Below are 13,168 nucleotides of genomic sequence, written 5' to 3'. Positions count from 1 at the left end.
TCGTCCCTGTTAACAGTTAATCTAATTGTGAAATTGATGATTTATTGAATAATAATTAGTGAAATTCATGAAATATGGATGATATTGATTAAAGTGATGAAATTTTTTGTTCCCAAGGACCGATTTGTGTTGTTAACAGGTAACCATTTGAGAAAATTATTTCAATTTCTTTATTCTGGTTTGTGTTGTTTTCTTCTATTGTTGCTCTAATTTTTCTGTTTTAATTAAAGTATAGTTCATGAATCGTATGAAAGATTGATTAGCAATTGTTTAAATTGATAAAATCATTTAGGAAGGTTAATTAAATTAGTTTGTTGTTTAAATATTGATACGAAATTCACAGATAATGGACGAAAACCTCACCATTGTTGTTGACTGTGAAACATCTTTAAAAATGAAAAAACCAAAATTCGGATGGGATAATCGTAGCTTCATGGTGTTTGTTGATTCATTTGTAATTGAAGTAAGAAAATGCAATAAAACCGGTACTCACTTAACTAAAGTTGGGTGGGAGAATATACAAAAACACATGAAGGACAAAACAGGTTATATTCTTGAAAAAAAAACAACTAACGAACAAATGGGAGAATATGAAAAAAGAGTGGAAGCTTTATGACCAATTAATGAGGCTTGAAACCGGACTCGGTGGGACGAGAAGCCTAATAGATGCATCGCCCGAGTGGTGGGATGAGAAAATAAAGGTATTATTTACTATTCTTTGTAATTATTTTAAGTTATGATTGCATATATATTGCATATAGATTGAGCATATTTGATTTACATTATCTTTTTGTCTTGCAGGAGAATAAAGATTATGCAAAATTTAGGAACGTAAATTTAAGCATATTTGATGAGAAATCCGTTGCCGTTGGAGATCAGACTATGACTCCATTACAGTTTCAAAACAATAGCAATCCAAACGGAGAAAATGTGGAGGGCAAAGGAGATAGTGATGATATCAATTTAGATGATGAAGTTGAGCCTCTTTTTCCTAGTTTCCATTAAAGTAGTTTGAGTAAGAAGAAAAGGTCTAAGCTTGTTTCCAACAACCGTTCAACCAAGAGTAAAAGTTCAGTTTTTGAAGAAAAAGTAGATGCTTTATTGGATGTCATATCAACAAAAAGCACACAAACTTATCCACAAAATAATCTTTCGCCAACAATAGCAGATTGCATGGCCATTGTTACCAAGTTTCCCGATTTTCGTGAAGGGTCCAACGAATTTTCACAAGCATTGTTTTTGTTCACCAAAAAGCAAAATCGTGAAGCTTTTATGTTTCCAACGACTAACGAAGCCAAGATGGGTTTCTTTAAGTTACTTATGAAATAATGATTTAGCAATATGTGTTATGCTTTGACATTATGTTTTATGCTTTGACAATATGTATTATGTTTAATGTTTTAACATTATGTGTTGTCCTTCGACACTATGTATTTGACATTTTATATTATGTGTTATTGTTTGTCTTTATGTTATGTGTTATTGTTTGACATATTTTTATTTTTATTATGTAGGATGGATAGTGATGACTCTAAATCTTCTAATGATAATGAAGAATGGTGGGTGGAAAAGGATAGAGAATTTAAAGTGTTATGTGGATTAGCTTTAAAGGGATAATACTAGCTCGTAACGTACGTATGCCATGTCACACTTCAGGTCGCAGAGGGCACATGTTTATTTATGAAGTACTAAATGGACATCCTAGACGGTGTTATGAGATGTTTAGATTGCACGTATCGGTTTTTAGACAGTTATGCGCAGATCTTGCTACAAATTACGGGATACAATAAACACGAAATATATGTATTGAGGAATCTGTAGGAATATTCTTGATGACGTTGGCTCATGGGTGTAGCAATAGATTTGTGCAAGAGTTTTTTAATCAGTCGGGGGAAACAATTCATAGGCATTTCCATACAGTTTTGGAAGCCGTGCTAAAACTGAGTTCCGACATCATCAAGCCAGACGCAAACTATAATGATGATGTTCCTGAATATATATTAAATAACCCTTAATATTATCCAATGTTCAAGGTATTATCTAATGTTCATTTTCTTGGTAGTCAAACTTTAACAAATGATTTATATATGATATATTTTTGTATTTGAAGGATTACATTAGTGCTATAGATGGGACACACGTTAGGGCATCAATTCCACAAAACGAGGAAGCGAAGTACGTTGGTCAAAAGAGATATCCAACACAAAATATAATGGTTGTTTGTGATTTTAACATGCGTTTTACATTTGTATGGGCCGGTTGGGAGGGGACTGCACATGACACAAGAATTTTCAATGAAACCTTACAGAGACTAGATCTTAATTTTCCATATCCAACAGGTGGTTAGTATATTTTTTTTGGAACACAAGTTTTATATTTTTACTACTTTTTTGAAAGGAAAAAATAATTTTTTTGTTTTAATTACAGATAAATATTACATTGTTGATGTTGGATATCCAAATACTAGAGGGTATCTTGCTCCATACAAAGGCACAAATATTCGTTATCATTTACCAGATTTTCGACGTAGACACTCGGCTGTTGTTCGTGAACCTCGTGGACCGAAAGAGAAATTTAACTATCTCCACTCATCATTGCGAAATATCATTGAATGAACTTTTGGAGTGTGAAACGCTAGGTGGGCGTTATTAAGAGACATGCATGTTAATTACAAGTATAAGAACCAAGTGAAAATTATGATAGCATCGATGGCGATCCATAACTATATTAGAAAGTTTGGTAGGTTTGATGAAGTGTTTAATAAGGCACAACAAGAATCCTATAATCCCATACGAGGTGATACTAGTAGTGAAGTTTACAAAGAAGGTCCAAGTACACGTCGCACGAGTGATGATGATTTATATATGGCAACGATACGAGATATTATTGCACAAGATATAAACACATTGCGAAGACGAATGTAATGTTATCTATGATATTTTTTATGAATTATTTATAATTTGTATGAACATTTTTTAATGGTATAATAAAAAAATTTAGGAATATTTAAAAGAAATCTAAATTTTATATTTTCTAATAAAATGTTTACAAAATTATAATATGTGTTTAAAAAAAATTGTTAAGTAGAAAATAGTATATGTAAATTAGTAAATAATTGTAAATATATAAGCATGTCCTTTTTAGTCATTTTACATGTAAAAGTTAAACCAAACACCTTTTAAAAACAACTTTTGACTTTTTCTTCTCAAAAGCTAATCCAAAGACATTTTTAAAAACATCTTTTGTAAAAAGTCCTTTTGCAAAAATTAAAGACTTTTGAAGGTAAAAAGATATCCCAAACACCTCGTAGTATTTATGTTTTAAAACGTTAAATTCATAGATATAATTAAAAAGGATATGTGTATAAATACCCATTCTAAAAGGATAATAATAAGAAAATCAAACGGGTCTTGAAAAGATTTAGAGTGGCCTGAAAATAAAAAGTTCTGATGCAATGTGCACCTTTATCTCTATTTCTAAGAATTAACCTTTATTTGTAATCTTTATAGTCTACCCGGGAATTCCAAACCGTTTCAATACTCTCGTGGTCTGGCTTCTGGCCGCCCCTCTGCGTCGGTGATCTCACAGAGTCTTGTTGTCAATGTCACCGCCTCTCGCTGTATGTTTCTCTCTCATTGTCTTTGGTCTTCCCCTGTGTTATTTTTGTTAGGTTTTCCTTCTTAACAATCTAGAAAGAGAGAAATTCAAAATAATCTAATATTGTCCTTAAAAACCATCTTTATTTGTGAAAATCCGAAAATTTAACTCATAAATCAATGTCAACTGAAGAAATTGTCACCATAAATAAAGCTTATATATTGAACTGTGGAGAACCCTAGAAAAGGAAAATTTGATGTTAAAAGCCTTTCAGTTAGTATGTCATTAACTGACCCTTTTCTAACCGGTTCTCCTGTTTGCTTGCAGCTCCTCAGCTCCAAAAATCCAAATCATACATACTTATAAAGCTAGCATTTTTTCTTGAATCTCATGCATTTGAAACTCCCATTCATTTTTCCTTTAACCACATTCATTTGAAACTCCTATGACTTTTCAATTTCTTTCTAATAATAATTATAAGTTGGTTAATAAGCTTAAAAAAATATAAAACCTAAAGTGTAATCATATATAAACTAAATTTCAATATTAAAATAATATATTTTTTTCTACTTATAAAGTTATGTTTTTAACATTTAACAAATTATACTTAATTTATTAGGTCTAATATGTTGTTGTATGTAAACCATTATCATTTTAAAGCTACAAGTTTTGAACAATTTGTATAAAACACTTAAATTGTTATTTTAAATATAACCTTACAAGATCAACTTAAATATAAATTTTAGTTCAAATTAAACAACCTAAAGAATATTTTTTAAATAGTTAAAAGTGATAAATTATAGTGTCTTTCTAATAATGATTATAAGTTGGTTAATAAGGTTAAATAAGTATCAAACCTAAAGTGTAATCATAAATAAACTAAATTTCAATATTAAAATAATATTTTTACTTCTACTTAGAAAGTTTTGTCTTTAACTTTTAACATATTATACTTAATTTATTAGATTTAATATGTTGTTGTATATAAACCATTCTCAATTTAAAGCTACAACTTTTGAATAGTTTGGACAAAATACTTAAATTGTTAATTTAAATATAACATTACAAAGTCAACTTCAATATAAATTTTAGTCCATTTAAAAACTCAAAGAATTTTTTGTGAATAGTTAAAAATGAAAAATTGTAGTGCTAAATGCAAAAACTAAATTGTAGTATCAATTTAACTAAAATATTTCCTAAAGATATTCTTATAATCGTTAAAAGTTTTCAAATAAGTAGCTTAAAATAGCTTACAATAACAATAGTTAAAAATAACTCTATATAAATGATTATATTGTTACCTTTAAAATAAAATAAAAATTGTTTGATGTTTTAAATAATTACAATGATAGAAATTAAAACTTTAAGAAAATAAATTTTAAAAAAATAATTAACAATGACAACAACTATAAATAACATTAAACCACATATTATATTTAATTTTATTCATGAATAACCCACGGGTAGAAGTCATTCAAAAAATTGAGATTATGCAGTTTTAATAGATGTATATATTATCATATAATTCAAATTAATCAATATATTATATCAACTTAGTAAACGAATTATTATATCAGATTTAATAACCACAATATTGTTATATTTATAAAAAAAACATATATTGGTAAATATTTCAACTATATAGATGCTTCTACGCAACGCGCGGGCATTCGCCTAGTATACACTTGTAAGCAGAAGAACATAGAAGGAACACGACACCCAACTACTATGGAGAACCTGCCACATGAAGTTTTAACAGATATCTGTTGGATTAGTGTCTAAGTCCATAACTATTTTGGTATGTATTTGACCCGATGGTGCATGGTCCTTTTGGGTTGCCTTCACCAAAGCAACTTGATAGGATGGATTATGGAGAGAAAGGATTAATTATGATTTATTAATATATTATGAGAATGATATATTAATGGAGAAATCATATTGTTTAATTAATATTAGTCAATAATTAATTAGGAATTAATTTTGTGGCTAAAAGACATTAAATGAACTTAAGGGACTAGAACTGTCAATTGTATGATAGTTGAATATTGAGCTAATGGACTCCATATTAAAGGGGTGGACGAATTCTATGGGGAAACCCATTAGAAATCGTCCTAGGCCTTTAAGGAAGGAGTCCATGGGTTGCTTAGGGCCTAAGCATCCAAATTAGGGTTTCTTTGTTAGATAACCCTAATAGCCTCACTATTTAAAGAACCCTTAAGCCCCAAAAACGTGGTGAACTTGTTGATTAGGGTTTCCACATGTTTTGGGCAGCCTCCTCTCTCCTTATTCTTCATCCTCTTGCTCTTGGTGTTTGTGAACCATTAGAGGAGTGACATTTGTGACTCTAAGCTTTCTAAAGTCAATACAAGAAGGATTTGAGATTGTTATTGCTACATAACAATCAAGGTATGATCTAAACTCTAATTCATATGTTATATTGATTATCATATATTAGATCTAGGGTTTATAGTCTTGGATGAATTGCATGTACAATAGAGAAACCTAGATCCAAGCATTAGGGTTTGTATGAGCACATAGGATGTTCTTATGGCTAAAACCCATCAGTGGTATCAGAGCCTAGATTGGTTTCTATTGTATTGATGCCTTGGTTATTTGTTTAAGCCTTAAAAAAACGATTTTTTGCCTACTGCCTGATGAAATCGGCGAGCTCCAATGTGGACTCGACGAGTTGGCTCTTACTCGGTGAGTCCATAGAGGAACTCGGCGAGTTCGAGCGTCAAAAGGAGGCAGTTTCGGGATTTCTTGTTGTTTTACTCAAAGATACTTGCCTTAACTGTTATGGGTCATTAAAATTTGAATTTTAATCATATTTTGAGTGTATCCTTGATTAAACAAAAAGATAATTACCAATTGATTAGATAATAACTTCCTTATTTGATTAAAGTTTGATTATTTGTATTAATTGGGTAACTTATCTTGCAAGAAATTGATTTTAGGACAAATTAGATAATAATTAGATTAATTGATTAATTTAAGTTATTTGCTATTTGATCCTTGTGTTTTGAATAGTTTCAAAACTTGCCCTCAAGTTTTGGAATTTAAATTTTGATTAAAAGGTTTGATTTTGAAATATTTAATTTCTAAACCCCTAATGTTTTGAAATGTTTTGAAATGTTTCAAGTTTTGGAATTTAAAAGTTGATTAAAAGTTTAATTTAGGAATGTTAAATTCTAAAACCTTAGTATTGTTTTGAAAAGTTCAAATCACACCCTTATGGTTTTATTAATTAATTAAGTGTATAATTAAAGCAGATTTAATAAATCCATAAAGTTTAGGTTCACATTTAGTTAAATTAAAAGTGTAATTTATTAAATTAGACCACCTAGTTTTTTAAAAGTGTAAAATACACCCTATACTATATATAACATTAAAAGTCTAACATTATATATATGTATGAGTAAAAGTCAGTCTTACCGTTAGTAGGCCTCATTCACGAAGCTGGTCTATAAGGGGTGTTTAAGGAAATTGCCTATAAAATGGCGATTGAATGGGTATCCACTCTTACCCACCGCACTCTTGACTAGTGGAGGGTCGTTAGCCAAATGGGTAGGATAGGACAGAAACCTTCCATTATAATTATAATGAAATACAAAAGTAACTAAATACTTTTACAAATTCCCAATCTTAGTTACTTTAGGCAAAAGTGAATTGATGCAATCCCATGAAATTACACTTTGTGCCCTTGCAAAGACGTTAGTGGAGCGTGTGTGGTTAACCGGCACACTAAATGGTTCTAAGCAAAGGTAGCAAAGGGTGACTCAATGTTTGTCATAGTTCGGTGGAGCGTGTGTGGTTAACCGGCACATCGAATAGGTGACTGTAACATGTAGGGGCACCATGTAGATTTGCATGGTTATTCACACCCGCTTTGTGATCCTCGGCATCCCAGTCACAAACTAGAGGGGCATATCGAGATTTAAACATGCCATTGAAAAGTTCAATGAATCTCAAAGGATCTAGGAGTTTTCAATACATTTAAAACTTAATCTGTTTTTCGTTTTTCATGGTGGAAAATTAGTGAATCGTCATTCACTTACCTTCAGATGTTCTGCAATTTGGGTTATGGTATCCCTCTCCTGCGTTGTGGAATATTGTGTTGGGTCCTAGCCCTAGTATATCATTTGGGTGATTTACTAAGGACTCAATAAATCAACTAACTTGAATTTGTATTCTCTCGTTTTGTAGATGTCAAAGTATGACAATCATGGTCTTCCCAAATTTCAAGGAAAAGGTGTTCCTACTGAAAATAATCTATTCCGCTATTCAAGAAAAGAATCAAAGTGGACTAGTTTGATTTCACTTCCTCCTCCTCCTCCAATTATTCTCCCTAACCCACAAGATCGAAGAATTGAAAGGTTCAATGTCACTAAAGCCCTATTGGAAATGAAACATGAAGATGGTAAACCCGTTTGTGCCCACGTTCTAGGAATGAAATCACACATCGATAGGTTGATTATGTTGGGTGCGTCATTCCCTGATAAGTTGGCTGTAGACTGGGTTCTGCAGTCACTCCCTAAATCATATAATGAGTTCAAAAGAAAGTATTATATGATGGATCATGACGCAAACCTCATTGACCTAACTTACATGCTCATTGCTGTTGAATCAGAAATGATTTGGCAAAGCAATGGAGCATATTTGTTGGGAAAGTCAACCAACCATGCTTCCGAGGACGTTCCAGGAGAACCGACCTGCGTTTGCTGCCAAGTGAAAGGGCGTTGGATACAAGTCTGCCCTAAGAGCCTGAAGAGACCAAAGATGGGAGAGTCAAAGAGTATGGTTGCGCTTCAGGTAAAATCCACTATCTAACTCCATTAAGTTCCTATTCGTTGATTCTTAATACATGATGTGATAAGATTGCATTTGAATGTTTTGCAGGATCAGTGAAAAGGGAGGAAGCTTGATGGAAAAGCAAGATGAGTCTAATCACAAAGAAATGGATCTCGATCGCATGGACTTGAAGATTAGATTTTGAGCTTAGAAAGTTATGATAGAATTGTTAGGAATATTTGACTACATAGTTTTTCAGTTGATTTTACATTGTAAGGACAAATGTTTTCCGCTGCTTTTATGAATAAAATAAATTTTTGTTTGACGTATTTATTTATTTCCTTGCAATAAAATCGTTATGAAAAAAATGATGTTTGCATATTTCTACAACGAATGGATGTGATTCTTAATTATGTTAATTGTGGAAATGTCAAGAATTTACCAAATAGGAAGAGTTTCTCATCATCCAAGTTTCAAGTGGACAGAAACTTGGAATCATGCAACAAGTATTGTATGATGAATGAAAAACTTTCACATTTGGGAAAATTAGACTAATTCGTTGACAAAGTGTCAAGTAAAGGACTAGGAGATCGAGTACACAAGGTTATGTGTTGATCAAGTCCACCACCAGAGTAACAAAGATATTCGTCATGATTTACTAAGGTTAAGTAAATATGATTACACTTATGAGATTAAGTGTAATTCTTAGTTGAGTGAAAAAGTTCAAATAAATAGCAGAACGAATAAGAAGAATCAAGTAGGAAGAAAGATAAAAGTTTCTCTATTCTATGAAGAAGGGAAAGTACATTTTATTATGATAAGTCTTAATGATAAAGAACCATATCTCAATTGATCCTCTAAATGAGTCTTAGTGCAATTGTATGTCTGAAAAGAGGAATCAAGAATTGAAGAAATGGTTGAATCAAGAAGCCAATCATACTTAGTTCCAAAACAAGTCTTAGAGTTAAGATTATGACACTGAGTGACAAGTATTAGGAAGGTTGATAACATTCATCAAATGTGGAAAGTTGTGATGTCTTGGATAAGACAAAGACCAACTAGAACCAATTTTATGAAATGTTTTGTCTTGATAAAAGCTACACTAACTCTTGAATATTCGTTTGTCAAGAAATGTTCATTGACAAAAGAATCTTATATGTCAAAGAGTCAGTGGGAGTCTTAATGATCTTGAAAAGTTTCAAGAACTAATCAAGAATAAACCTTATCGATCATCACTAGCACACGACCTGAGGTTCATAACCTATCGTGTTGACACTATCTTGTTTCTGTGTCGTTCCAATTGAGTTAATTATGCATGTAAGTTCTATGAGTTCTCATTTGAACGCATAAAAGGCAAGCACCTTGATCAATGAAAAGTACATTGATAAGAAAGGGTGAGCTGCTTAACTACTTGGAAGACATGGTGGGCAACCGTGTTACCATAAGGCAAGAGATCAAGATTGAAAAAGTTCCGTCCATAAGAGTTTGGATTTGTCGCAAACTTTGGTTTTGACAAATTCACATGGAACACATACACCATTAAAATCTAAGTGTCATAAGATTCCCTCCTTCATGAAAATGACTGTGAGGAAATACTTTCACTAAGAAAGATTTTAAGAAGATAGTAATTGTGAAAATTGCATTCTTAAATTCAATTATGGTTACGGTATCCTTTTCCATGATTCGAATTGTGAGATTTGGCAATTAGTCTAAATTGTTTAAACACACATATGAGCTATCTAAGGCAAAGGTGTATAAGCTTAGATAAAGGATTATCAAAGCATTAGGTATTAGAAATATGAACTTAAAGAAATTCAATAGGCATTGATTTTCTGAAAGTTAAGCTGTTTATGAATACATGTCGAAGCCAGTGGGAGCATAAGTGTTATGTTTATAATAATCATCGTGATAGTAGGAGTATAAATGTTATGCTTGTATGATTATTAAGGCAAGTATTGCAAGTTAGCAATATTAATTATAGAAAACAAAAAAATCATACCTTGCGAAGTTGTAAGGGTTGAATAGTTGTTTTTCTATAATTAAGGGAGAGAATATTATGCTTCGTTTAAAAATATAAAGATTAGATTGAGAAATTTTAATAAATTTAGTCAAAGGATACATAGTGTGTTCTTAAATTTCGATTATGATTACGGTATCCCTCTTCATAGTTCGAATTGTAAGAACGTGACACATAAAATATTATGGCAAAAGATTGATAAAGTATCGTATCGTGTCCCATACGCTTCGGGTATAGGATTGATTGCAAGTGCTATAGTATTTGACCATTCTAAAATTTTCCAAATGTATAGCGCATTTAGAGGGAAAAAGGACAAGAATCGTTTTTGACTAAGATAATTAAACAACTATCAGGACGATCCAAAGTTTGTCGAGGATTGGTCACTTGTGAGTAGTTGGAAGTATGATATTGGATGGAGCATATCGACATTATTATAGATAAGATTCTATTAAGAATGAGTTGTCATATGGTAAGTATGGAAAGGTTTCCATATTGGGAGTTGGATATTAAGAATCTATGTCTAGATTAGAAACTTTTATGCAAGAAGGATGTTCAAAGGAATGTACTTTGAATGAGAGACATCACATCTATGGAATTTTCTTGTAACAATTTCCGATAGAAAGATTTGTAATTCATTGGCAATAGTCATTGTAACCGTAGTGCAGTGACATTACAAAAGAATCATTGCATAAAATGTTAGAATCTAACATATACTATAAGTGGCAAGAATTTGATATTCTTACACTTGTGATAAGGATTGGGAGTTGTGAAATGAGTATGATTGGAAATGTGTTCATTTGATCTATTTCACAAAGTAAGGACCATAGGTTAGCATTGTGTGCATGCTAAGAGCATGGGACAAGTGTAGTTATAATTCAAGTAAGAAGTTGATTACCCGAAACAACAAATAATGAGTAATCGATATGGTGATAAGTAAAAGGTGTTTTATTTATACTTAAATGTTTGAGGCCATATGGGATTAGTATTATTCTTGTGTTTTACTTTGCATGTTTTGACTTCCTGAATAATTTAATTGGTTCAGAACAGTCAAATTATTCGAACGGACCACAGTCGTTCATATGTTGGAAGTAGGTATGAATGAAGACTGTCATGAATTGGTGTGTGGATTGTCTAAAGTGTATTAGGCATAAGAAATTGTTTGCTGCAACATTCATGAGTCCTTATGAATATGATTTGAGCATTGGATTAAACCCCACGCTCACTTAGAACACTTTTTTACGAGTGATTGGTGAGACGATAATATCTTATATTCTTGAAACCGAGATGTGTGAGTTGTATCTTGCGAATCGGTTACACATTGATAATATGTAAACGCACCAGTAACTTGGTGTTATAAAACATATTGTTGTGTATAATTCGGTGAGTGAGTGCAAGCGAGCATCGAGTCAAAGTTTATCCGTTCCTTTTATTCAAAGTAGGATAAAAACGATATCTTTGGGCCCCTCGATGATTTAGTGATGGCACCTAAGCGCTTGGCCAAGCCGAGACTAAATTGATGTGTTCAATTGTAGTCTGTTGTCAGTCGTCATAAATCGAAAGTTGGGAAATAGTACAGAGGGAATGATTAAGTTCATTTCTCATATCTGTAAGATATTTAGAATGGAGGAATATATGATCCCTTATCTAAAGGACACGCGTATCTGATAAGATCAGAGTTGACAGCGGCTTTAGAAAGCTACGATTGCAGATCAGGATCTGAAGTCATACGCAGAATAGTTGTTAGACTTATCCAAGTGGGAGACTGTTGGATTAGTGTCTAAGTCCATAACTATTTTGGTATGTACTTGACCCGATGGTGCATGGTCCTTTTGGGTTGCCTTCACCAAAGCAACTTGATAGGATGAATTATGGAGAGAAAGGATTAATTATGATTTATTAATATATTATGAGAATGATATATTAATGGAGAAATCATATTGTTTAATTAATATTAGTCAATAATTAATTAGGAATTAATTTTGTGGCTAAAAGACATTAATTGAACTTAAGGGACTAGAACTGTCAATTATATGATAGTTGAATATTGAGCTAATGGACTCCATATTAAAGGGGTGGACGAATTCTATGGGGAAACCCATTAGAAATCGTCCTAGGCCTTTAAGGAAGGAGTCCATGGGTTGCTTAGGGCCTAAGCATCCAAATTAGGGTTTCTTTGTTAGATAACCCTAATAGCCTCACTATTTAAAGAACCCTTAAGCCCCAAAAACGTGGTGAACTTGTTGATTAGGGTTTCCACACATTTTGGGCAACCTCCTCTCTCCTTATTCTTCATCCTCTTGCTCTTGGTGTTTGTGAACCATTAGAGGAGTGACATTTGTGACTCTAAGCTTTCTAAAGTCAATACAAGAAGGATTTGAGATTGTTATTGCTACATAACAATCAAGGTATGATCTAAACTCTAATTCATATGTTATATTGATTATCATATATTAGATCTAGGGTTTATAGTCTTGGATGAATTGCATGTACAATAGAGAAACCTAGATCCAAGCATTAGGGTTTGTATGAGCACATAGGATGTTCTTATGGCTAAAACCCATCAATATCTTCATCCAGTTAACGGCCAAACAGCTTGCTCAAATGAGGTGTGTTTGTAAAGATTGGAATGCTCTTTTATTTGAATCTTCCTTTGTAAAATCCCAGCTCCATCGTTCTATCCATCACAACGATGAGATTCTTAAGTTCTTTGGTTTCGGGTTTGACTATACTTCAATCACTGCAATCCCCTCTCATTCTCCCAAA

The 13,168-nt window shown here is 32.2% G+C and overlaps 2 protein-coding genes across 2 annotated transcripts; both read left to right on the top strand.

The window, feature by feature from the left end:
• The first annotated feature begins 346 nt into the window (after window positions 1-346).
• LOC122194470 (uncharacterized) lies at window positions 347-1,005 on the top strand. Its single transcript, XM_042897185.1, has 3 exons — window positions 347-545; window positions 601-701; window positions 802-1,005. Exons 1-3 carry the CDS (start codon window positions 347-349, stop codon window positions 1,003-1,005), a joined length of 504 nt encoding a protein of 167 aa, XP_042753119.1.
• Window positions 1,006-1,173: 168 nt separating this feature from the next.
• On the top strand, window positions 1,174-2,615 carry LOC111906945 (uncharacterized). The gene is made up of 4 exons (XM_042897184.1): window positions 1,174-1,313; window positions 1,515-1,587; window positions 2,111-2,342; window positions 2,428-2,615. The coding sequence occupies exons 1-4, from the start codon at window positions 1,174-1,176 to the stop codon at window positions 2,613-2,615; spliced, it is 633 nt and encodes a 210-aa protein (XP_042753118.1).
• The last annotated feature ends 10,553 nt before the right edge of the window (window positions 2,616-13,168 follow it).

The sequence above is a fragment of the Lactuca sativa genome, chromosome 8 (genome assembly GCF_002870075.4).
Source record: "Lactuca sativa cultivar Salinas chromosome 8, Lsat_Salinas_v11, whole genome shotgun sequence".
Lineage (NCBI taxonomy): Eukaryota > Viridiplantae > Streptophyta > Magnoliopsida > Asterales > Asteraceae > Lactuca > Lactuca sativa.
Note: the sequence above shows the minus strand (reverse complement) of the source record. Positions and strands in the feature narration are given on the sequence as shown.